The sequence below is a fragment of the Beta vulgaris genome, chromosome 1, assembly GCF_026745355.1.
Source record: "Beta vulgaris subsp. vulgaris cultivar EL10 chromosome 1, EL10.2, whole genome shotgun sequence".
Taxonomy (NCBI): Eukaryota; Viridiplantae; Streptophyta; class Magnoliopsida; order Caryophyllales; family Amaranthaceae; genus Beta; species Beta vulgaris.
The window spans coordinates 42,446,202-42,472,248 of record NC_079202.1 but is presented as its reverse complement, the minus strand read 5'-3'; the positions used below and the strand labels follow the sequence as shown (position 1 = coordinate 42,472,248).

Here is a 26,047-nt window from a genome sequence, read left to right as displayed (position 1 = left end):
ATGACTATGATTAAAGCGGGTCTAAGGAATGTGATAAAGGAAACTGACAATAGCAAGTTGTACCACCATTTGGAAAAGGGCTTTAAAGAAAAGACAAGCTTTGGTAATAGAGTAGCTGACATCCTTCATAAGCAAGGCAGTGCATTTCTATCTCATTTTCATTTATTTAAAGTGAAAATAGTATTGCACACAAACTAGCCAATCTTTTTTGAGAGTTAACACTGACACTTGAATCTTTTTTGGGACACTCTCTCTGTAATATCCCCAAGTTTTAATATTATTTAATTAATAACTAATCGTAATTAATCAACTAAAAACGATCCAAATTTAGCAATTAAAAATTTCTAAGCTAATTTCTAAGTTATTTTGTTTGGTAATTTTGGGTTAATGAAGCTCATAAATTAAGTTACTAAATTTAGCATCAATCTTGTAAATGATGTAGGACTTAAGGTTAAAAATTCTGATGGACCCAATGCCCAAATCCTTTGAGGCCCAAACAAAACAAAAAAAAAGAGGCCTAGCACTTCTCTTCTCCAAAAATCAGAAAACACAAAAGGAAAGCAATAACTCCATCTTCTTCCTCCTCCATACGTGGAAGGACAAGAATGGAGATTTCTCAACAAGTCAAAAACTATCTCAGTAAATTTAATTGAGCTTTCACTCTCTCAACCACCCTTAAACCACTGGTTTTTCTCAAAACTACTGAATTTAGCCACTTGTTTTCTTAAATAGTGAATTAGTAGTCGGGGTGTTACAGAGTGGTATCAGAGCGAACGGTTCTGAACCATAACGTTTAACCCCATGGTTTTACGTTAAATAAACATATTTAAGTTATAAAGAGGATTTAAAGGTACATTGATTAAATTATAGATAAAATAAGGAATTATGGTTAATAAAAATTAAATTAAGTAAATTGAAAACTAAAAATATTTATAATGAGTGTGAGCGTAGGATACGGGAAATGGGAATATTTTACGATTATATTACAACATAACCGTAATTTGACATGCAGAATGTCGACTGTTGACGTCCACAACGATGTTACAAATGGTGCTGAAAATGTGCACGAGGAGGATGTGCATATAGAGGATGACCAGGATGATGATTATGAACCTCTAGATAGGAATGCGGAGAGAATGGAAAGATTGGAAAATATGAGCACCATGTTAGCTGAGTTAATCCAAGAATCCCGAAGGAAGGTAGTTGTTAATGAAAATGAGAGCGCCGCGATGTTCAAGAAGTTTTCATCTCTTAATCCACCTTCATATGATGGTAAGCCTGATCCAGTGGCGTTTGAAGATTGGATTAATCGCATTGACCAGCTGTTTGAAACCTTGCAATGCCCTGAGAAATGGAGGGTAGACTTTGCTGTATTTTATCTCACGGGCCAGGCAAGTTTATGGTGGAAGATTGTTAAGGAAAAGAAAAATGAACCTGGGTTTGGATGGAGCAAACTTCAGGATTTGATGCGAGATAAATTTTATCCTCCTTCACTTAGGAAGCAGAAAGAAGATGAATTCCTTCACTTACAACAAGGTACCATGAGTGTTTTGGAATATGCTAATAAGTTCATGGAGCTTTCAAGGTTCGCGCCTGAGCTGGTAACTAGTGAGCAGTCAAGGATGAACCGCTTCGAGCGAGGTCTTCAGCTCAAATATCAGGATAGGTTGGCATCTCAAAGGTTCACTTCATACCAGGATATGGTTGATGTTGCTGTTAATGTGGACACGTAGTATTGCTTCGAGAATCTCAGAATAGTAACTTTAAAAGGAGGAATGATGGGAGAAATGATAATCAAGGAGGGGCAAAAAGGTCTAATCAAGGGAGCCAAAATTTCAGGAGAAATAATAGTGGTCAACCTGATTATAGGGGTCAAGGTTATCATGGAGGTAACCGAGTTCAGAGTAACTTCAGGGCACCTGTGAACAAACCTCAGGAGTGTGCCAAGTGTGGAAGAAGGAATCATTCAGAGAGTGAATGTCGTGTTGGCTCAAATGCTTGTTATAGATGTGGGAGTCGTGATCATTATGTCAGGGATTGTCCTAAGCCACCGGGAGCAAATAATAGCATTGGTGGAACATCTTCAGCTGGTACTAATCGCAACCGAAACAACAACACCGCTGGAGCATATCGTAATCCACCCCGACAAGCACCGACAGGAAGAATCTATGTCATGAGGCAAGATGAGGCTGAGAATGATGACACTGTTATTACTGGTACCTTCTCTATCCATTCTTTGCCTGTCCATGTTTTATTTGATTCTGGAGCTTCACATTCTTTCATTTCCCCATTGTTTGCCAAAAACCTGAACTTGCAACCATCATGTGACTTCTCCTCTCTAAGTGTTGCCCTACCTACTGGAGAAACTGTGAGATGTAGAGTCATGTATAGGAATTGTCCAATTGTGTTGGGGAAGTTGAGTTTCTAGTTGACCTTGTAGAATTTGAGTTATCTGAATTTGATGTGATTTTGGGGATGAATTGGTTGACTAAATATGAGGCTGACATCAATTGTGTTAAGCAAAGTGTGACCCTTAAAGCACCTGATGGGCGTAGAATTTCATACCAAAAATTTGTGACAAAACCTCAAATCCAAATTGTTTATGGGTTGAGAGCTCAAAAGATGCCTGAGTTTAACTATTTTGGGTACCTTTGTAGTGTCATAGATTTAAATTCCCCTAAACCTTCCATAACTGATATACCTGTGATTTGTGAATACCCAAATGTGTTTCCCGATGAGATACCTGGTATGCCTCCACGAAGAGAATTAGATTTTAGCATCGAGATAATCCCAGGATCAGCCCCCATTTCCAAGGCACCCTATAGGATGGCCCCAACCGAGTTACAAGAATTGAAGAAACAATTAGATGAGTTACTTGAAAAGGATATATTCGACCGAGTGTGTCACCTTGGGGAGCCCCAGTTTTATTTGTGAAGAAAAAGGATGGAAGTTTGAGGTTATGCATTGATTATCGGGAATTAAACAAGATCACCATTAAAAATAAGTACCCATTACCCCGCATAGATGATTTGTTCGATCAACTTCGAGGTGCAAAAGTCTTTTCGAAAATAGATTTGAGGTCTGGTTACCATCAACTTCGTATCAAGCCTGAGGATATTCCAAAAACTGCCTTTAGAACCCGATATGGTCATTATGAGTTTGTTGTTATGCCTTTTGGGTTAACCAATGCACCATATCTATTTATGGATTTAATGAACCGTGTCTTCAAGCCATACCTAGACAAGTTTGTGGTTGTTTTCATTGATGACATTTTGGTATACTCTAAGAACATAGAGGAACATAAGGAGCATTTGAGGAAAGTAATGGAGATGTTAGTGGAAAATCAATTATATGTAAGCTGTCAAAGTGTGAATTTGGCTCGAGGAGATATCATTTTTGGGTCATATTATCTCTGAAAAAGGTGTGTCTGTGGTCCCGAGAAAATAAAAGCAATAGTGGAGTGGCCTAGACCAACTAATGTTCCTGAAGTTCGGAGCTTTCATGGGATTAGCGGACTATTACAGAAGATTTGTGCAAGATTTCTCTAGAATTGCCTTACCCATAACCAAACTTGTGAGGAAGAATGTCAAATATAAGTGGACTGAGGAGTGTGAGACTGCCTTCCAAGAACTTAAAAGAAGACTCACCACTGCCCCTGTTCTTACCCTTCCATCTGGAACCGAGGGATTTGTTATCTATAGTGATGCCTCCAAACACGGGTTAGGTTGTGTCTTAATGCAAAATGGAAAAGTGATAGCCTATGCCTCTCGCCAACTCAAGACACATGAACAAAATTATCCCACAATGACCTTGAACTTGCTGCTGTTGTCTTTGCCCTCAAATTTGGAGACATTATTTGTATGGAGCCTCGTGTCAAATTTTCACTGATCACAAAAGCCTGAAATATATCTTCACCCAAAAAGAGCTCAACATGAGGCAACGTAGGTGGCTAGAACTCCTGAAGGACTATGATCTTGATATCCAATACCATCCTGGAAAAGCCAATGTAGTTGCTGATGCCCTGAGTCGTAAATCTCACCTGAAAATAATCTTGTCTATTCCGCGAGCCATTCATGATGATTTGGTGAGGATGGAGGTAGAACTCATTCAGAAGGAAAAGGGTGTTTGTTTGAATGCAATGGAGGTAAAGACCGTGCTTAATGGATGAGATAAAGGGAGCTCAGGAAAAGGATTCACAACTGGAACGAATAAAGGTGGATGTGAAGAATGGGAAGTCACCTGGTTTTGTAATCCAAGAAGATGGAACTTTGAGGTTTCAAGGAAGATTATGTGTTCCAAATGATGGAAATTTGAAGAAAAGAATCTTGACTGAGTCCCACAATGCACCATATTCAATTCACCCTGGAGGAAATAAGTTGTACAAGGATTTAAGGCAGGTGTACTGGTGGAGCAATATGAAACAGGAAGTAGCAGACTTTGTGGCTAAATGCTTAACATGCCCAGAGGATTAAGATAGAACACCAGAGGCCAGCTGGTTTGTTGCAGCCTCTGGATGTGCCAGAGTGGAAATGGGATTCCATATCGATGGATTTCATCTTGGGTTTGCCTATGTCAACCAAGGGAATGAATTCCATTTGGGTTATTGTGGATCGGTTGACAAAGTCGGCACATTTCCTAGCAGTGAAGAGTAACTGGAGTTTGGATCGATTGGCTGAATTATATATGAACACGATAGTACGCTTACATGGAGTGCCTAGCTCAATTGTTTCTGATCGTGATTCAAGATTTCAGGCAAAATTCTGGAAGGAGTTACAGAAAGCTCTAGGAACAAGGCTTAACTTTAGTACTGCTTTTCATCCGACAACAGACGGACAGACAGAAAGGACAAATCAGATTGTGGAAGATATGCTTAGAGCTTGTGTTCTGGATTTTCAAGGAACTTGGGAGAAATTCTTACCTATGGTAGAGTTTTCGTACAATAACAGTTATCAAGCCACTATTGGAATGGCTCCCTATGAGGCACTTTATGGAAGGAAATGTCGCACGCCTTTGTGCTGGAGCGATATTGATGAAGCACGTGTTATAGGTCCAGAGTTGATTCAGGAAACCACAGATAAGATCCGATTGATACAATCAAGAATGAAAGCAGCTCAGAGTAGACAAAAGAGTTATGCAGATCAACGGAGAAGACCATTGGAGTTTATGGTTGGCGATCATGTATTCTTGAAAATATCACCCACGAAAGGAGTCATGAGATTTGGCCAATCAGGGAAGCTAAGTCCAAGGTATATTGGACCATATGAGATCTTAGAACGGGTTAATGAGGTAGCGTATCGGTTAGCATTACCGACTGACCTGGATAAGGTCCATAATGTATTCCATGTGTCGATGTTGCGCAAATATGTCCCAGATCCAAGCCACATAATTAGACACGAGCCTTTACAACTACGAAATGACTTGACCTATGAGGAGAAACCAATTGAAATACTTGACCGAAGAGAAAAGCAACTAAGAAGTAAGGTGATCCAAATGGTGAAAGTTCTATGGGCTAACCACTTGACCTCTGAGGCTACTTGGGAGGTAGAGGATCAAATGAGAACGAAATACCCCCACCTTTTCTCTTAGGGTGATATGATCTTTTTGTAATGAATGCTCTAACTGAAGTATATGATACTGCTGATATGAATGTTTATTTGATGAAGTGATTTATGACATTGCTTATTACGCATATATCATATGGATTGAATTTTTATATGAATGTTTCTTATTAATGATCTAGGTTCTAACTGAGCTCCAGTTTCGAGGACGAAACTTTTTCTAAGAGGGGAAGGATGTAATATCCCCAAGTTTTAATATTATTTAATTAATAACTAACGTAATTAATCAACTAAAAACGATCCAAATTTAGTAATTAAAAATTTCTAAGTTAATTTCTAAGTTATTTTGTTTGGTAATTTTGGGTTAATGAAGCTCATAAATTAAGTTACTAAATTTAGCATCAATCTTGTAAATGATGTAGGACTTAAGGTTAAAAATTCTGATGGACCCAATGCCCAAATCCTTTGAGGCCCAAACAAAACAAAAAAAAAAGGCCTAGCACTATTCTTCTCCAAAAATCAGAAAACACAAAAGGAAAGCAATAACTCCATCTTCTTCCTCCTCCATACGTGGAAGGACAAGAATGGAGATTTCTCAACAAGTCAAAAACTATCTCAGTAAATTTAATTGAGCTTTCACTCTCTCAACCACCCTTAAACCACTGGTTTTTCTCAAAACTACTGAATTTAGCCACTTGTTTTCTTAAATAGTGAATTAGTAGTCGGGGCGTTACACTCTCTAAGCGAAAACCCTAGGCGAAAACTAAGCACTTCCTCAGCCGTCAAACCCTAGGGCTTGACGACCGCTTGAGTCGCCTCCGCGCCCTCACGGCGGCCGTCAAGCCCTACCCCCCTTTTTTATTTTCGGTTCTGACTCGATGATTTAAGATCCGGTCTCATCGTTGCTCCTCCGTGGCTTTCTTGTGGTTTCGTCGTCCTTGCCGCGGAATTCCCCTCCTTTCTTCATCGGTTAGTTCTCCCCACACCCTATTTCTTTTCCTTGGTTTGTTTCGTAGGTCTCCCGTAGTTGATTTGCGTCGGGCTTCCCCCTCCCCTAGTTGCGCGTCTGGCTTCCCCTTTCCCCTCCCCTAGTTGTGTGTCGGGCATTTACCACCCCGTCCCCTGTTTTTCATTTGTTTGGGCCTCCCCTTCCCCTCCCCTCCCCTGCTTTTGCTTGGTGTATTGGTCCTCCCCTCCCCTTCCGCTGGTTGTGCGTCGATTTTCCCCTCCCCCTCCCCGGTTTTTCGCTAGTTGGGTATCCCCTCCCTGTAATACTCCGTATTTTTGGAGTTAATTCTTTATAAATAAGAAATTATAAAGAATATAACTGAAAGGTATTTTAGTATTAATTACAAAAAAAATAATAGAATAATAATGATACAGTTTGAGTACACTTACAACTTTAACATAATTCTATTATCGTTCGGATTATTTTAATTTCGAAAGAAATAAATTAAACCGATTCCTACTAGACCTAGAGTTGCCACACTATAAATAGGAGAGAATAAGAATAACAAAATCCGAAAAGAAAAGAAACCCTAACTCTCTCTCCCTCTCATCAATCCCTCTCTCTTCTCTCTCTTCTCTCTCTTCTCTCTCCCAATCGTTTTTTCTCTCTCTCTCTCTCTCTCTCTCTCTCTCTCTCTCTCTCTCTCTCATATTCCCTCTTCTCTCTCGGCGTTTTCTCTCGGAGCCTCAGACCTTCGACGGTGAAGGACGACGTGCGAGAGTGCTGGGAGTACGGTGCGCGACGTGGAGTTGTGCGAGCAAGTCGAGCGTTCGTGACAAGGGTTGTGCGAACGTGCGAAGGGTGGTGCGAAGTGTTGTGCGAAGAGGCGGACTGTGCGAAGTGTGTGTGCGACGAATTGTGCGAGAGTGAGCGACGAATTGTGCGAGGGTGAGCGACGAATTGTGCGTGGGTGAGCGACGAATTGTGCGAGGGTGTGCGACGAATTATGCGAGGGTGGTGCGATGATTGTGCGAGGGTGCTGCGACGAACTGTGGAAGGTTGGTGCGACGAGCGAAATCGTCGTTGCTATTGTCGTGCTTGGTGTGCTCAAGTGCTTTGGTTGTGCGAAGCAAGGTGTGCGAGAGTCGAGGTGTTAACGGCCGTGTGTGTGGCGTACGAAGTATCGTGGTTCGAGGCTCGAGGCTGGTTGCGTCGCTGCCGGAGTCAGTGCCGGTGTTTAACATCGGCGAGATTCAGTGGTATGAAAACCTGATATGTATAATATGATATTATATTAGTTTTAATATGTATTATTCTATTTTTCTATTAATTTAAGTTGTAAGTAATTAAGTTATAATTTGAGTAAGTTAGTAATGAATTAAGTTGTATATGATTTAAGTTGTAAATCTGATTTAAGGTATTGTAATTAAGTAAGGTAAAAAGTAAAGAAAGTAGTTTACTGATTTTAGATGGAAAGTATAATGACCTTTGCTATTCGAACCTGATTTTAGGAGTATTGGACATAAGACTTGAATGGACTTGGTAAAGGTAATGGATTATTAAACTAACTAAAATCAGTTTGGTTCACTAACATTGACTCTTAAAAGACGCTAAGCTCAATAGAGTAGGAAAGAAAAGGAAGTTAATAAATAATGAGATTAGCTATCGTTTATACTTCGAATGACTAAGTTGATATAGTTAGTCATGTATTAGTTGATAATATTATCAAGGACGTAGCACTGAAGTACTTACTTAATCGTTTAGGTCCCAATTTCATAAGCGGAACGTTTGTCTAAGACAGCGAAAATTCTCCGTTACAAGGTACGTACGCGTACCAGTTTAGTTGCAAGTACTAGTATAATAATTAGGTTGTGATATATTCTATCAGAACCTAGAATCATGATAGGGAACGATTTTGACTGTTGAGATTGTTTGGTAACATGTTTATGATTGGAAATCGATATGTGGCATTGAAATGCGTAATTCTATCGTATTATGAACATGAGCATTGGATTCGTATTATTTGATCCATGGTGTAACAAGAGTGTTGCAAGAGAAAAGATTTGAGTACTGTGTCTAAGTGAACATGTTAAACGATTCTATGTTATTGTGATATGAATGGGCAGTATTAAGAATGAACTATGGAAATAAACTTTTAGTTGGACTCCCTACAAGTGATGAACAATGGGGGGAGTGTGGGACTTGTTCTACAATCCTAGGCGGGTCTACTGTGACGATAGTAGTGTCCTTATAAACTTTGATAACTCAAATAGGCAGAAGGTTTCGTACGATCTTAGGGGTATGCATACTAAGGTGATGGGTGTGAGACGAAACGAAACCGTATTTGCATTTCATCTAATAGACCAAGTTGTCTATTAAGGATTATGTAACCCGTAGTATTCTAGTAAGATGACGGTACCCGTTCGCTGCCAACTAAATAAAGAGTAATGGATGTAATGCTATTGTAGTATTATCAAGTCTAGGATTGTTCATTATTGCTTTGTTTATCTTTGTATGCATTCAATGGTTTACTATGTACTCATCATAGTTGATTATGTGTTATTGTGTGTTTGTTGACCTGAAATGAACCATTGATGCTACAATGGGGAACAGACTAGGTGTACTGGAGTTGCTGCATGATAATGAGCATTCGGCGGTAGTCCTTAGTCTGTGAACTCTATAGCGTGTTAATTAAGTATTATAAGAATTTAGGATTTATTTAATTAGTTGTGTTTTGAATAAAAGGGGTCATTGATGATTCCCGAGTTGTAGTTACATTTTTATTCCGCTGCATTTCAGTTTTTGAGACAACATTTTGAGTAAATATTCCTTTTTAATAACCCTTGTGTTTCATCGCGGTGGTAACACTCCCAAAGTCGATGCGACGTAGTTGTAGACATGTATGGAATTTGGGGGTGTAACACTTCCCCCTGTTCCTGTTAGTCTATCGAGTCTCCCTCCCCCTTAGTTGGTTGAGGGTTGTTATCCCCACCCGTCTGGTGGTGGCTATGTTAGCTACCACTGTGCTGGGTCTTTCCTTAGTTTGGGGTGGTAAGTCGTGAAACAATTATAAGTTATTTTTTTAGAGTAGATAAGGCTGGTAATAGTAGTTGGTAATGGCAGTTAATAAACATTTGTCAGTTGCACAAGATATGGTGGTCTAATAGTATAGTCGTAGAATATAAGTCCTTTTGGACTCTTTGATGAAGGATCCTGTGAATCGAAAGGATGAGAAGTGTGACCTTAGTCGAGGCAATGATCAGTATCCATGGTTCGGATATGTGTTTTTCAGTTTCCAATGCCGAAGGTGTTTTCGAGAGTTCACAATGTTTAGCTCTCATTTTAGCTTGACAGTGATCGTAATGGTCATTGTCTTGAAAAATCCAAATCTGCAGGCGGTATCCCAGTTACATTTGGTGGATTTTAGCACGTCCCGTTTCTCCTACCTAAAGGATAAACCTCAAATACTCTCTCTCGAGAGAGAGAGTCGTGAGTCACATATGAATGTGACTATTCAAGAGCAGATGAGCCAAGAATCCCAAGCGATAGATGCTCGTTAATATTGCTCACTGTTCGTTGTTCGTTGTCCGGAACGTGATCGACATTCGTTTCTCCTACCACTTCCATCCGTTATTAGATTTTTAACTCCACCAGCACAATCATCGCTTGATGACTCCTTACTTAATATGCAACTCTCTGTCGGTTTTATTTGTTTATTTTTTTTAGAGCATGTACGAGCTACTAAAGCTCCTTTAGGTGTTTCTTTGTTGTTTTATCTTTAATTGTATTAGAAATAAGTTGTACTTTGTTGTTTAATTAATGCAAGATTTCTCGATGTTAAAAAAAATATAGCCAAAAAACATTGATGAGACGAAGAACTGGATAGAGGAGGTGTCTCAGGAGGTTAATGTGGATGTTTACTTTCCCGTAAAAAAAAACATGTCATTATCGATCCAATTTGTAACCAGTCATAGACTTATAATGTTTACGAGTCATCATGTTTCAGTAACTAAGGGTCTGTTCTCCCCAGCTTATTTTCAGTTCAGTTCAGTTCAGTTCAATTCAGTTCAGTTCAATTCAGTTCAGTTCAATTCAGTTCAGTTCAGATCAGTTCAGTTCAGTTCAGTTCAGACCAGTTCAGTTCAGCTCTTGACAATACTTTTACTCTCACATATCACTATTCATTTCAGTTCAATTCAGTTCAGTTCAGTTCAGATCAGTTCAGTTCAGTTCAGTTCAATTCAGTTCAGTTCAATTCAGTTCAGTTCAGCTGTTTTATGCCGAAGAGAACAGCCCTAAGAGAATCATTAGCTAATTGCCACTTTCCTATTGGAGCAACTTATAAAGCAAAATGTAAGTTAGTTTAGAGTGTTATTTAGATTTTTCTAACTAACTCAACTTTAAGTCAAAACTCACATAATGATTAGCTAATATACTTGTTGCTTTGCATCAAAAAAAAAAAAAAACTTGAGTAGGTCCCACTTGAAATAAGATAGTTTTTTTTTATAGAGAAGAATGTAGAAATTGTTTAGCAAAATTCCCACATGGGCCAATAGTTTTAGCTCAAGCAAATTGACTTAGTTAAGCTAGATTGGCTAGCAAATGAAATTTAAGCTACTCACTCCAATTATTAGACTAATTGATTAACTTTTTTTTATTTACTAGAGAGTCCCTAATACTCACTATTGAAGTTGCTCTTATATCTAAATCAATCTCGGTTAATTAAACAAGGGCTTTCCACGTCAAAGATTCGTCTAATTATTCAATTAAAAAATAATTAAATAGACATAGTTGTTTTCCGAAGCTCACTAATAAGAGTATGAATATTGGTAGTCTTTAAGGGAGTCTTGAGCAAAGACTATACAATAATCTCTATTACATAAGGGAAAGGGGGACCTATGGTGTTCTCTTTTGAACTGACTATTTTACCTCCCTTTCCCTTACTAAATTACAAAAATAATATCAATACCAAAATGGGGATTCAAACAAAGCTACCAAAAATTAAATTTCAACATCACTCCCAAATCACTTATGTTAGGAAACTTTACAAATCCCTTTCTAAATCACGTTCAAGAAATCCCGCAAATCACTAAACTTTGCAAAAAACTAAAAATTAACTTACAAACCAAAACTAATGTATTAAGGCGTAAATACATAAAAAAATATTCACAAAATTCACTTAAAAATGATTGTTCTCAAGAACTCACAAATTTCACTTACAAATTATTCTTTATCTATGCACACAATGCATAAAAATCTGTAAAAAAACATAAAATTTCGACGGGGATATCGCACATTTGTCCATCGGCGAATTGTAAACTTCCAAAAATGTACATAATTCTTTTAATCTTCCAAGTTATTTTAAATTAGTTGAAAAAAAATAGCAATTGTTATGTAGCGACTAATAGAAAAAAAAGGATGATAGCAATTAGTTAAAAAGGACTTAAATTTAACCCTTTATTTTCACATGAAATGAGAGAACAAGATAAAAGTAACAAATTTAGTTTTTGTTTTTAAAAAAATTTCAATATTAAAAATTTTGCTCATAACTTTTGCAAAAAAAAAAACCATTTTCACAAATAAAATTTGAAAAAAAAAAAAACAAAATCAAAGTTTTCGCTAACGGTTTTTGCAAAGATCAATTTTCAGAAGAAAAAAAATTAAATTAATTTGCTAAAACCATTTTCATAAAAAAAAAATTACATTATTTTGCAAAAACAAATAGTGAAATTAAGCACCAAGACAACTGTAAAATTTTGAAATGGAAAAAAAAAATTAATTCATTTTCATGTTAAATCAGACAACAAGATAAAAGAAACGATTTTTGTTTTTTTAAAAAAATTTCAATATCAAATTGTGTATGAAAATTTCGAATTTTATCTCAAATATAATTTTAAATATGTGACTGATGAAAATTTTAAATATAAGTTTGTGAAATCATAATTTAGATGTTAGGCAAGGGAAAAAAAACTGAAATTGATTCATACTTTTCGGATTAAATTTTGGGATGATAGATAATCGACCCAAGAAAAAACTGAAGTTAGTTGATGTAAGAAATTACCTTTCTTTGTTAGAAAATCGACCCAAGAAAGAACTGAAGTTGGTTTGCTCCTTCAAAAGTGGTTGATACGGCTGATGGATTTTTGATGAATTAGATCTACTGCTTTGCTTAATACTTGAAAAGGCTGATTTTTTTATTGTATAGTGTATAGTTTAATGAACTAGGTTTCTTTAAAATATGGTTTGTATAGTGAGAGGAGAGAGAAAATGAATACCAAAAGTAGTAGAATTATACTGATGTTGCCAAGTAGTGGAAAAGGTAGTGAAATATTTTTTGTTAAGATTCTAGAAGGATGTGCCTACAGACTACAACACGTCACTCAAAATTTTGGGTTTCAAATACAAGTGTGGATCAAAGTATAAATTAGCCAAATTATAATATGGGTTTCAAATACAAGTGTAGATCAAAGTATAAATTAGCCAAATTATAATATTGTTGCATTGGAAATTCAACGTAACAGATAATATGGATTCAATTTTTTTTTGTTCAATAGAGATAAGTTTAACTAAGGGAGTAGTACTGTAATGCTACTTAAATGCAAAGAGTTAATGACTGCAAAAGAAAGAACATAATGTAGAAGGAGTATTATTTGATTGTATTTCAAAGAATATTATTCACAAAATGGAGGTGAACTTAAAATACTAACTTGCATTTTCTTTTTGTTTACTACTTAGTAATAATTAGGCCTAAAAATGTCATTGCACGCATCGCGCATAAAAAAGCTAGTATTGAAAAAAAAAAATGGGAGTCTTGGAGTGAGTTTGATAATCAAAGACTCCATCTAAGACTATGACAGGTAAGGAGTAGAATTTCTAACCACTTAAAGTTGATATTTGTCTTTTATTTTTTATTTTTTTAAAAAAAATCAATTTAAAGGTGGTTTATGGAGAGTTTGAGGAATAAAGTATAGAATTAGAATAAATCTAAAATGAGTCTGTAAAATTAAAAAGTAGTGAAAAGTTGATAAGGCACAGTCTAAAGTTTAAAGTTGGATATGAGGATAAACTCAGTAATTATACATATCTTGTCTTACCCTCGGGTTCAGTCCCATATCTACTTCGTTTTCAACATCTAATCGACATCATTATTCTCCCAATTTATTTGGACGTTTTATAAATCGGATCTCCATTATTCTCCTCAACAACAAATGCAATAACATTTTTATTAATCTCATATTGCCACAACAAGTATAGCAAGAGAAACTGCACTGTATTACAAAATTGACAATCAATCCAATACAACAAGCTTCTTATACTCTTCTCCTGAAATAGCAGCCTCCATTACAGCTTCAGGACTAAGCTGATCCTCCTTACCATCCAAAAACAACTTCATCATATTCTTAGAAAACCCACTCACCAACGCCACCCCATTCTGATTCTTCGCCACCGGCGTCGACCTCGAATCCCTCAGATTCCAAAACACAATCTCCGGCACTGCTTCACCATATCCACTCTCCTCATACTTCCTCTTAATCACCATATAATCAGTCTCCCATGGATTCGACGAAGCTTGATCAAACTCCATATCACTAAACACAAACACCCTTTTAATCATCTGATCTTTAGACAACTTCACCTGCACTGCAACATTCAGTATCAAATCAAACACCTTCTGAAAATCAGTGTTCATCCCCCAATCCATACGGTTTACAAATTCCCTCTTAGATTTTAGATCATCCCCTTCAATCAAATGTAGCTGCGGGTTGTTACTAAACGTGATCACCTTCCCTTTCCATGGCTCCTCTGAAAGCTCTGATAATAGCAATCCAAGAGCAACACAAACCTCCATAGGAGTCCCGTGCATCGAACCCGAAACGTCGCAAACAGCAAGACAGTTATTAAGTTTCCCTTCTTTAGACAAATCTTCAACCATCCTCTTCCACTGCAACTCCGCAATCTCACCACCATCACCATCTTCCAACGAAGTAATAATCTCATGAGGTAAAAGAGCTCCTGCAGCAATCTTCGCATCACCAGACTTTACCTTCTCAATATACTCCTTAAACCTACATTCATCATGCTTCAAGAAATGCTCCTTGTAAGTCTTCATCGCCACAGACGCAACTCGATGATACGGCAACTCATTCCATCGGTTAGCCCCCATGAACACCTCAGGAAGCTCTAAGGCCCGTCTTAGCGGGACTAGAGCTTCCTTTCGAAGCCGGTCTCGTACCCGGTAAGCGTAATGCGCCTCCTCCAACTCCGAATATTCACTATACTTCTCCTTTGGGAACACTTTCCTAGCAATGGCTTCACATAAGAGTGTAGCTCGGTCGAAACACGAGTCCAACGATGGACACCATTTCGCAGCCAGACTAATCTTATTAGGATTTCCGGCATTTAAATACTCCAAATCGGATTTCAGATGATCCGCGAAAAGATCAGAGACGCGGTCATGAAGAAATCGGTAGTCAGGATCACGATTATATCTCTCCAAAGCCTTGCTAGCCATCTCAGTCTTCTTACGAACACGAAGTTCACCGGAAACTTGTTTTTCTCTCTCCTGCATCTCCAAACTCGCAGAAGAAGATGATTTTTTCTTTTGACGATGATTAAACGATTTCTTAAACTTCTTCTTCGTTCTAAACGGATGATCATACTCTTTAACCTTCTTTTTGATCTTGGGAACATGGGTTAAACCCAAAACACGAAACAAAATCTCAGGAAAATCCTTAAAATACCCAAAATCAGAGAAACTAGTAAGATTACAAGCAAGAGTTTTAGGGTGGTTTTGATGGAGCCACAACGCAGCTGTATAAAACCCGTTTTTATCTGATTTACCGGTGCCACGAACACCACGAAGATTACAAATAAGTTTAAGGGTGGTCAAAGGGTTGTAAGACCAAGCGAGTTTAAGACGTTGAATGAGAGAATCAGAGGGAGTACCGGGAACAATGTGGAAGAATAAGTCAAGACATGGGTTACCGGTGGAAAGGAAGGTGGGGGAGAAGTTTTCGGTAAAACCCATTGGTGGAGGAGACGATATGGTGGTGGTGTTGAAGGTGGAAACCATTTGATCGATAAATGGGTTACCGGTTGAGGTGGTGGAGGAGAGAGATTGTGGTTGTGGTTGGGGTTGTGGAGGGCCGATTAGAGATGGGGCCATTTTTTGTGTTTTGAGTGTTTGTGATGGAAGTCGTGGGGAGAGACAGTAGAGTATATATTGTGGATTTGGGAAGGGTGAAATGGGAAATGTAACTTCACCTTGGGAGCTACGTTTTCTGTAAGTTGGTTTTGTCGTTTCTATTTTTTTTTTTCTTTCCTTTTTGGCGATTGCGAATGGAGCGGTTATGACTTGTAACGTGAGGAAGCTTCTGACTTCCAAATTTTGCGCTGTCATTTTATTTTTTAAAGAGAAATTTCATTAATTGAAGGCCAAATAGCATCTATATTAGGTATTAAAATAAAACAAAGTACAATTAAACAAGACTAAGGATCTGTTCTCCCCAACTTATTTTCAATTCAGTTCAGCTACAATAAGTTCAGTTCAGTTCAGTTCAGCTCCAATAAGTTCAGTTCAGCTCCATTCTTTTATAACCATTTTGTTAAATATTATTATTACGTTGGTATAATTTATTTTACTAATTACTCTTATTATTATTATTATTATTATTATTATTATTATATAAATATATATCATTACTATTAAGTATTATTATTATTGTTGTCGTTTCTATATAGTATTTGGTTTATTATAGCTCTACTCATTATTATTACTATTATTATTAGGAGAAACATAGTTTAGGTCAAAGCATAAATAAACCCACTTTTTTTAGCCTATAAACCAATCAAATCGCGTCAAGACGTTTTATGATGTAATTTTCGCGGTCCAACCCAATCATTATTTTTATTACTAAATATTTTTGTATATTAAATCTAATTATTAAAATAGTAATATTAATTTACTTCTTAGATATTATTGTTATTATATATCATCATCATCATCAAGTATTAATATATTAATACAAATAATATAAAATAATTATTATTAATTATCATTATTATCATTAATTATTATTATTGTTAATTTATGATTATTAATATTATTTATTTTTAATTATCATTTAAAAATATCCAAAATACTATAATTATTATTATTATTCATTAGTATTACATATCATTATAATTATTATTTAATATTCATATTATTATTATTTAAAATATTATTTATATATTTATTACATTCAATTTAATTCAATTTAATTTAATTTAATTCAATTCAGTTCAGTTCAGTTCAGCTCCAATAAGTTCAGTTCAATTCAGTTCAGCTGTTTTATGCCGAAGAGAACAGACCCTAAATCAAATTTGTCTTCGAAGAAACTACAATGAACCAGATCGAACAATACAGCACAACCCCCTTGTATTTACTGAATCAAGCAGCTATTGATGAGGAAGTCTATCATTCTGATATAGTTTGGAAAGAACATTCTTGATCGAGTCAAGTTAACCGCATCCGACGAGATTCCAATACCTTCGTGTTGAGTCTCGAACTTCAACCAATGAGAATAATTTCTCATACCTAAAAACAAAAGAACCATACTCACAACTCCCATAGGGGAGAAGGAGACACTAGTAGAAAAAGGACGATTTGCGTCCCCTCAATTGCGTCGCACAGAAACGGAAACGACGCACAGTTGGGATTTGCGTCGCATGTGGGAAGCTGTGCGACGCAAATCACAAATATATGCGTCGCACCCTCCTCACATGCGACGCAAATTAACAATGTGCGTCGCATGTGAGGAGAGTGTGACGCAGAATTTTGGACCAATGTGCGTCGCATCTACAGAGCATGCGACGCACATTGCTAATGTGCGTCGCACCTATGAAGAATGCGACGCACCTCACTTCCAAATATTTTCAGCATATAAGTAGCGCACTAGCGCCTCTCCTTTAAAAACGCGTCCCACTTTCGTTTTTCAAACCCTAAAATTTCTCTCTCTCACCCTCACCTTCTCCTTCTCCAACTCTTAACCGCCGCTCCTTCAGTCTCCCTCCTAAAAGCTTTAACCTAAATTCGTCTGCTTCACGCCGCTATTGTTGTTCGTTGTTCCCTTCGTCTGCACTCTCTTTCTCTCTCCTCATCGCCGCTATTGTTGTTCGTTGTTCTCTTCGTCTGCACTCTCTTTCTCTCTCCTCGTCACCGCTATTGTTGTTGTTCGTTGCTCCATTGTTGTTGTTCGTTGCTGTTCGAGAAGCCGCCATAAAAAACCGTTCCTCCAATCAGAAAACCAGATCTAAAACTGGAGCAAATATGGGATTTGTAGATCTTATCATTCGAAACTCAAGAACAGCAAAGGGAAATTGAAGAAGAAAAATCGCAATTTGAAGTGCAACAAATTGAAGAAGAGCAAGAACTCAGCGCAATTTAAACTAGATCTTAACCTTCGACGAAATTATTCGATGGTAATTAGTGCTAATGATAGATATTTAGGGTTTTCCAGAGTTTCTTTTGTTGTATTTGAAAAGTTTTTGAGAGATTTGTTTGTTGTTTTAGAGAATTTGTAATTCTTATTAATTTTTTTTGGGATGAGGTGCAGATCTAAACCTTCCTTTAATCTATTCTGTTTTGGATTTGTAAATCTACAAGTTTAGTTGTTTTTGTCAATTTCACTATCTAAGATCATCATAAATTTCCTCCACTTTTGTTTTGTTATGATGATATAAAATACAATGATTAAAATTATTAGTACTGTTCATTTTTTGGTACAGGGATGGATATTTTTGCGTTAATTGCTGTAATTGTTAGTATTTTGGAAATCTGATTTTAAAATAAATTCGACCAGCAGTAAGCGTTTTATCAGATTTTTTTTAAAAGAAAGAACCACCATTTGCGTCGTTTGTGGCAATCCATCTGACGCAAATTGGGCCTTTTGCGTCAGATGTTCTGTCATATGCGACGCATATGGCACGAATGGTTGCAGCCCTTCTCATTATTTGCGTCGGATGGGACATACGGTCCGACGCAAATGACACGACTTTTGCGTTGCACTTTTATCCGACGCAGATTAGTTATGCACAATTTGCGTCGAGACTTGTGCCGTCTGACCGAAGTCCGACGCAAATAGGGGTCTCAAGTCCGACGCAAATCAACCTTTTTCTACTAGTGAAATTTCTAAAACAGAAACTAAAAACTCCATAACAGGGTTTGAGAAAATCTCATAAAAAGAGACTAATTTATTGAACAAAACAAGAAAATAAACTAAAAACTGAAAATAAAGGGGGGAAAAGGGGATTATCATGGATGAAAACATCCATGGCAGCCCCTAATTGATGAAAAAGGGATAGGAGAGGCTAGGGTTCAAAAATATTTTATAGATTTCTGGCATGCTTGATAACTCAGAAATTTAAGTTTAATATCTTTCATTTTCTAAATGTAAAATCATAAAAAGTTGATATTGTAAAAGCATAATTCCTCCGTTCCATTTTAATTGTTACACTCTGATATTTTGCTTTATTCACAAATTTTACTTTGACCATCATTTGTGATTTACACGCAGATGAAAATATAGTCATGTGGGATCTTGTTAGATTCATCATAACATGAATTTTATTAATATGTACTTTTTATAATTTTTACATATACAAAACTAAATATATATGTCTTCAAAGTTTTGCATTGGCATGCGTGAAGTGTAAGTGTGTAGATTAAATGAAATAGAGGGAGTATATATTAAAGGCTTGTTCCGTTCTGTTTATTTTCAGCTCAGCTCCATTCTTTCATAACCATTTTGTTAAATATTATTATTATGTTGGTCTAATTTATTTTACTAATTACTGTTATTAGTATTATTATTTATTTTATATCATTATTATCAAGTATTATTATTATTTTTATACACTATTTTGTTTATTATAGCTTTACTCATTATTATTGCTATTATTATTAAGAGGAACATGGTTTAGGTCAAAAGCACAAATAAACCCTCGTTTTTTAGCCCATAAATCAATCAAATCACGTCAAAATAGTTTATGACGCAATTTTGCGCAGTCCGACCCCATCATTATTTTTATTACTAAATATTATTAAATCTAATTATTAAAATAGTAATATTAATTTACTTCTTAGATATTATTGTTATTATATAATCATCATCAAGTATTAAGATATTAATACAAATAATATAAACTAATTATTATTTATTATTATTATTAATTTATGATTATTAATATAATTAATTTATAGCTATCATTTAAAAATATCCAAAATACTATTATTATTATTCATTATTATTACTTATCATTATAATAATTATTTAATATTCATTTATTTGTGTTTAAATATTATTTATATATCTATTATATTCAATTTAATTCAATTCAATTTAATTCAGTTTAATTCAATTCAATTCAGTTCGGTTAAGTCCAGTTGTTTTATGACGAAGAGAACAGACTCTAAGACGAATCTAACAAGACGTACTATATGAGTATGGTTTTTCGTATGTACAAATCACAAAACACGGTCAAATAAGAGTGTGTAAATAGTGCAAAAGTCTAACCGTGTCATCTATTTTGAAACAGAGGTAGTACTTCAGTTTCTGAATTTTGAAAAAGAAAAAACAAGTTTATCTTCTATTTTTTCAAAGTACTTGATATGTTTAATTTTTCCACTATTGACAAAGTCTCCTCTAAGTGTGTGTTTGTTAATTTCCTGTAAGGATAAATATAGTCATAACTCATATGAAATCTAGTTAAACTCATCTCGACGTATATATTTTCATATTATCAATTTTTTTATAATTTTTACTTTTAGTTCGTGCCCCCGTTGTTTTATTTATCTTTATGGTACAATGAATCGTAAATAATATTTTTAATATTTTTTTAACATTTATATTAGGATTTTTATAGATAATTTTGCAATTTGTTGCTACCGTATTTTCTCGCTAAATCGATCTCACATGTTATTTCCCTAAATCATACCCAATTCCAACACAAATATAGGTAAGATTTACCCCCCTTATGTCTAAATGCTAACTTCATGGCTCATACCCATCATCCATTCCGTTGAATTTCCTCATCTAATAAAAAAAGAAAAAAACATCTACTAGCAATATTATTGATCCCAATCTTTCTTTCTTGAATTTAAATAGGAAAATATCAATTGTGGACAGTTTAGGCAAACCAAACAACATTCACTATCTTATTAGATGTTAGTGAATTTCGAAGTGCGATCCCCCAACTTGTCTAGTATTCAAGCTGGCGATGGAACTGAAGGTGATTCGTGAGATGAAGAACGAAAACAATTGAGACCAAGTTTGAAAAGATTTCTTGCTTGTCAATTATTCATTTACAGCACAAAGGATTTACGGGATTCGATTCATATTACCCTGTATTTAGTGTCACCCAGGTTATTACTTCTCCATTTATATAAAAATTTCATTATACTTTGTTTTACTATTTCTTTTGTTATTTGTTCATTATTGCATCTACTTTTTTCGATCAATGCCTTTTTTCGACTATTTACCAATTCCTTATAATATAAACATACATGTTATTTGCCGCCCTTATTCATATCGTATTTTTTTCTACTTTATCCCTTCCTTAGTTCTTCTTCCTTCATAACCACTATCACATAGCCACCACTGTCACTACCCCACCCAACACTATCACCACCCCCACCAGCACCTTTATCCCACCCTTATAACCCCCGTTGCAATCCCACCACAATCCCCCACCTACGCTACCCTTGCAGCCCCCACCCCTCCCGGCCTCACCTTTAAAAAAATGAGCAAAAATTTTACTTTATTATTTCAATGCATCATTTCATCTAAAACTATCAACACCAATATCAATCCATTTTTTTGTACACTATACAATGTTGTGCATATAATAAAAACTAAATAAAAAGGTAAATAGATGTATAGAGTGCCAAAAATTCAAGTACTAATATACTTGTCTTCATAGCAACATATATTTAACATTCATAAGTGAATCATGTACAAATGCATTTGACATTGTCAATGATTGATAGAGGTAAACCATACTGTACCTATGTATCGAGTTCACCTTTTGTTGAACAAATTTGTCTTAATATACCTATTTATATAAAAAAAATATATATATACATATAAACTAATTAAGTGAGAAACTGAAAAACTCAAACTAAAAAGGTGTGGAGAGATCCTGAAAAGTGAGGGGGAGATACTAAAAAATGGGTTAAAATAGTAAAAAATATACGGTTTTTTCACCATATACCCCTGACAAATTTTTTTTTGCACCGTATACCCTCGCAAGTTTCCAAATTCACCATATACCCCTCACCTTTCAAAAAATACATCAGCATGCCCTTATGACTAACGGCGTTAGTCTTCCGTTACTCATTAGGCCCTAATCCTCCCTTAATTCTAATTAACTAACCTAAATCAAACCCTAATTCTAACCCTAACCCTAATCTAATACATTAACTTGGGCCCTATCCCTAACCACTAACTTGGGCCCTTACCCTAACCACTAATTTGGGCCCTAACCCTAACCACTCCTTACCCCACTGCACCACCACCCCATCACCACCACCACCCGTCCCCACCACCACCCGCCCTCCCCCCCGCTGACCCCCCTCCCCTTCCCCGTCACGACCACCGCCCTTCCCCTTAACCCGCTGACCCCCTTCCCTCACCACCACCACCCTTCCCCTTCCCCTGCTGACCGCCCTCCCCTGCACCTGCTGCGCGAACCCCCTCCCATTCCCCTGCTGCGCGAACCCCCCCTCCCCGCCCCTTCCACTGCTGCGCGAACCCCCCTCCCCGCCCCTTCCACTGCTGCGCGAACCCCCTCCCCTACTGCTAATCGAACCCCCTCTCCCTCCCTTCCCCTGTTGCGCGAACCTCCCTCCCCGCCCCTTCCCCTATCGCGAACCCCCTTCCCGCTACAGTAACCCAGATGCGCGAAAATCGAACCCCCCTTCATGCGTTTTTTTGTTCTTCTCCGGCGAGTTTACAGGGGAGGGGAATTTCAGTCGGGAGATGCGAGGGGGTGGGGGAGGGGCTGCGGGGGAGTGGGGAGGGAGGATTCGGGGGTGGTGGAGGTGGGGGAGGGGCTGCGCGAGAGTGGGGATGGGGTGGGCTTCGGAGGTGGTGGGGATAGGGTGGGCTTCGGGTGGTGGGGTAATGGGGGAGTGGGTGGGCTGTTGGGAGTGGGTGGGGTAAGGGGTGGAGGGGTGGTTAGGGTTAGGGTATTAGATTAGGGATTAGGGTTAGGGTTTGGCATAGATTTAGGGTAGTTAATTAGGGTTAGAGGGGGAGATTAGAGGTTAATGACTAACGGCGTTAGCCTTCCGTTAGTCATAAGGGCATGCTGATGTATTTTTTGAAAGGTGAGGGGTATATGGTGAATTTGGAAACTTGCGAGGGTATACGGTGCAAAAAAAAATTTGTCAAGGGTATATGGTGAAAAAACCGAAAAATATATGATATGGGTGGAAAAAAAGGAGAAAGTAGTTGGAACATGTTATCAAGAATATAAAATGCAAAAATTTTATATTAAAAAGAAATATCTAAAAGAAAAGTGTGTAGAATAAAAAGAAATGGAGGGAGTATTACTACTGTAGGTATTATAATCTAAATAAATATTATGTTTAAGGAAATTCAACATATGAAGTTTGGAAGGATAGGAGTTAGCTTGAGTGGGTAGAACGCTCCCCTTTGGCCCTTGAGGTCAGGGGTTCGATCCTTACCCCCAGCATTATACTGGGGTATTTCCTTAACATGCTATGCATGCCTTACTAGCCAATGTGTTGGTGTTTCCTACAAGCTAGTAGCCTTGTAGGGGTTAGCCCTTGGGCTGACTTAATTTCCTAATAATAATAAAAAAACATATCAAGTTTGGCTTTATGACTATTGAAGCTTATATATTATGATTAATAGGATTGTGTAAATGTCTCAATAATATAATCAATAGATTTTCTTACATTTGGAAATAAACCTTTCTTTTTAAACTTATTAGTCATTATTGACCTTACCGTATTTATTTAAACAAATATTAATTTATTAGTGTAATCCCCTGTAAAATTACGAATTTTATAAATATATTTAATTGTATATTTATATATAATTTAGTATATTTTAGTATTTAAACGATTTATTTCTTGAAAGGTTGACTATTTGAAAGTCTAATGAATTATTTAATGATTCAAAGAAGTCAAACATTCTATAACTACTACATTTCTCGTTTAATGCAACGCTTATATTCATTGTCATAGAGACCATTACATGTTGCATTAGCTCTAATGCAACGATCTTGAACCATCGCATCTGCTGGCGTTGCATTAGCTCTAATGCAACGGAAGAGTGATCTAATGCGACACATACACCCAACCGTTGCATTAGCTGGCAACGATGCCATAAAGGTGTTGTTAGCTTGCGCAATACTCTTTTGCAATGGTTCACTACTAATGCAATGCAACTTCACCATTGTCCAAAAACACGATATAAGCATCTATAATAATATTAATAATAATATTAATAATAATAATATTAATAATAATAATAATAATAGTATAGTAATAATAATAATAACAAAAAAAAATTGTTGACATAAAAAGAGATTTCAATTACCATAAAAAGGTAACCTTACAAGTTTGGTGCTAAATAACACATTACAGAAATACTTGTTTCAATAAATTAGTGTTTCATCACCCTATAACAAATCTAACTTAACTAAAAACCACAAGATGATTGAAAAAAAAAACAAAAAGGAACCTCCACCATCTCATTTGTCACATTATAATTCTTCACACACCTACAAAATATAAGTCGCTCAGACAAAGTGAAGATCAACAACCAAGTTAAATCGACATGTAAATCCACCCACCCATTTCATCTCTCGGTACTAGCTAGTTAGTTCTCACTGCTTGAATAGTGGTTAAGATGGTTGAACTTGGAAAACGCAATATATAATTGGTATTGATTGTAATTCCTCGTAAATTTGTGAATTTTATAAATATATTTTAGTATATAGTTATTTATATCTAAATATAATTTAGTATTTAAATGATTCATTTTTTTAAAAGTTGACTATTTGAAAGTCAAAGGAATTATTTTAATAATCTAAAGAAGTTAAAATATTTTGTTTAGGCGTGCTTTGAAAATATTTGAAAATCTTAAAACACTTTTTGGATTCGGGAAAGGATTTCTAAAGTGGGTATGAGGAACCCAAACACTATTTGGATTAGGAAAAGGACATCTTCCGTATAACACTAATTTCATTAATCATTAAATTCTATTTGAGCCAAGTCACCTTTTCCTAAGCCCACGAGGAAAAACCTATATAAACCCCCACAAACCTAATTTTTTCCCACACAATTATTTTATCTCTCCTCCTTCCTCCCATGTTTTCGGCCCTCATTCTTTTCTCCTCTACTTTCTTTTTCTCTTCTCCTCGTCGGCCGACTGCCAACGTACCAATTTGACCATTTATATATCTAATTATGTACTTTTAAAAGTTATAAAAATTTGATATCATAAAAATATATACAATGAAAAAAATCTAACAATATTTTATTATTTTTTTTTTTATATTAGTAAAAAAAAAAGTATGGTCTAAGAGGTGCACAAATAGTGCAAAAGTCAAAATATTGCACTTAAAAGAAACATATGAAGAATATTATGATGTGTTTTTATCGAAGGAACGGTGCCACATGACACTCTCTATTAAGCGACACTCTTCTCAAACTTCTAATTCACATAACGTGTAGCTAATAGGAATCTAACACATGACCTTTCAAATGAAATGTGAGAGTTTAACCACCAATCTACCATAATTTCAAATTAAAACAAAATAATATCTTATAATTATATGTAAAGATATAGACAAGTTTTTTTTTATCTCTAACACTTTTATTAAGGTAATAATATTCTCTTACCTCAATTCTATTGGAATTGTCATTTTTATCCCTTAATTTCTTAGAAGTTTTATTAAAACAACTTATTATGCCATAACGTCTATTTTTCAATTTCGTATCATACTTAAAATAACAAAAAACTAATAAAATCAATTATAAAATTTATGAATAATAATATGTTTGATAATTTGAAGATGTCCAAATTCGGCATGCGTTTCGGGAGGCTAATGTTGTTGCGGATTGGATGTTCCTGATTTCCCTTTTGTTGTAATCATCCGCAAGGATGCTTTAGGGTGGCCCAATTCTTTGGATCCCCCCTAGTTGTTTCTTTCCTTTTGAAAAAAATATATATTTGATAATTGTAACTGACCGGGGTAGTGTCCGAGTCAAAATACTAGTTTAATAATGAATATGTGGATTTAGAACTTTGCTTTTATTAAACTAGAATTTTGTTCTACTACATAGTGTTGAATTAATGTTAAATAAAATTTATTAATTAATACCAGTGGGTTGCACGTGACCTAATTAATCTAACTTTTACTAAACTTAACTTATTTATTCTAATTCTATATTGTAATATCTTGTATAATTTACTGATTTTTACTAAGGATATATTCTCCTCGGCTATATTAGCTGAACTTAACT

The 26,047-nt window shown here is 36.0% G+C and overlaps 2 protein-coding genes across 2 annotated transcripts; one reads left to right on the top strand and one right to left on the bottom strand.

Annotated features, from left to right (window-relative positions):
- Positions 1-1,013: 1,013 nt before the first annotated feature.
- On the top strand, positions 1,014-2,428 carry LOC125492507 (uncharacterized). Its single transcript, XM_057392060.1, has 2 exons — positions 1,014-1,641; positions 1,734-2,428. The coding sequence occupies exons 1-2, from the start codon at positions 1,014-1,016 to the stop codon at positions 2,426-2,428; spliced, it is 1,323 nt and encodes a 440-aa protein (XP_057248043.1).
- Positions 2,429-13,528: 11,100 nt separating this feature from the next.
- On the bottom strand, positions 13,529-15,726 carry LOC104894547 (hypothetical protein). The gene has a single exon (XM_010680808.4). It carries the CDS (start codon positions 15,671-15,673, stop codon positions 13,796-13,798), a length of 1,878 nt encoding a protein of 625 aa, XP_010679110.1. The 5' UTR covers positions 15,674-15,726; the 3' UTR covers positions 13,529-13,795.
- Positions 15,727-26,047: the final 10,321 nt, after the last annotated feature.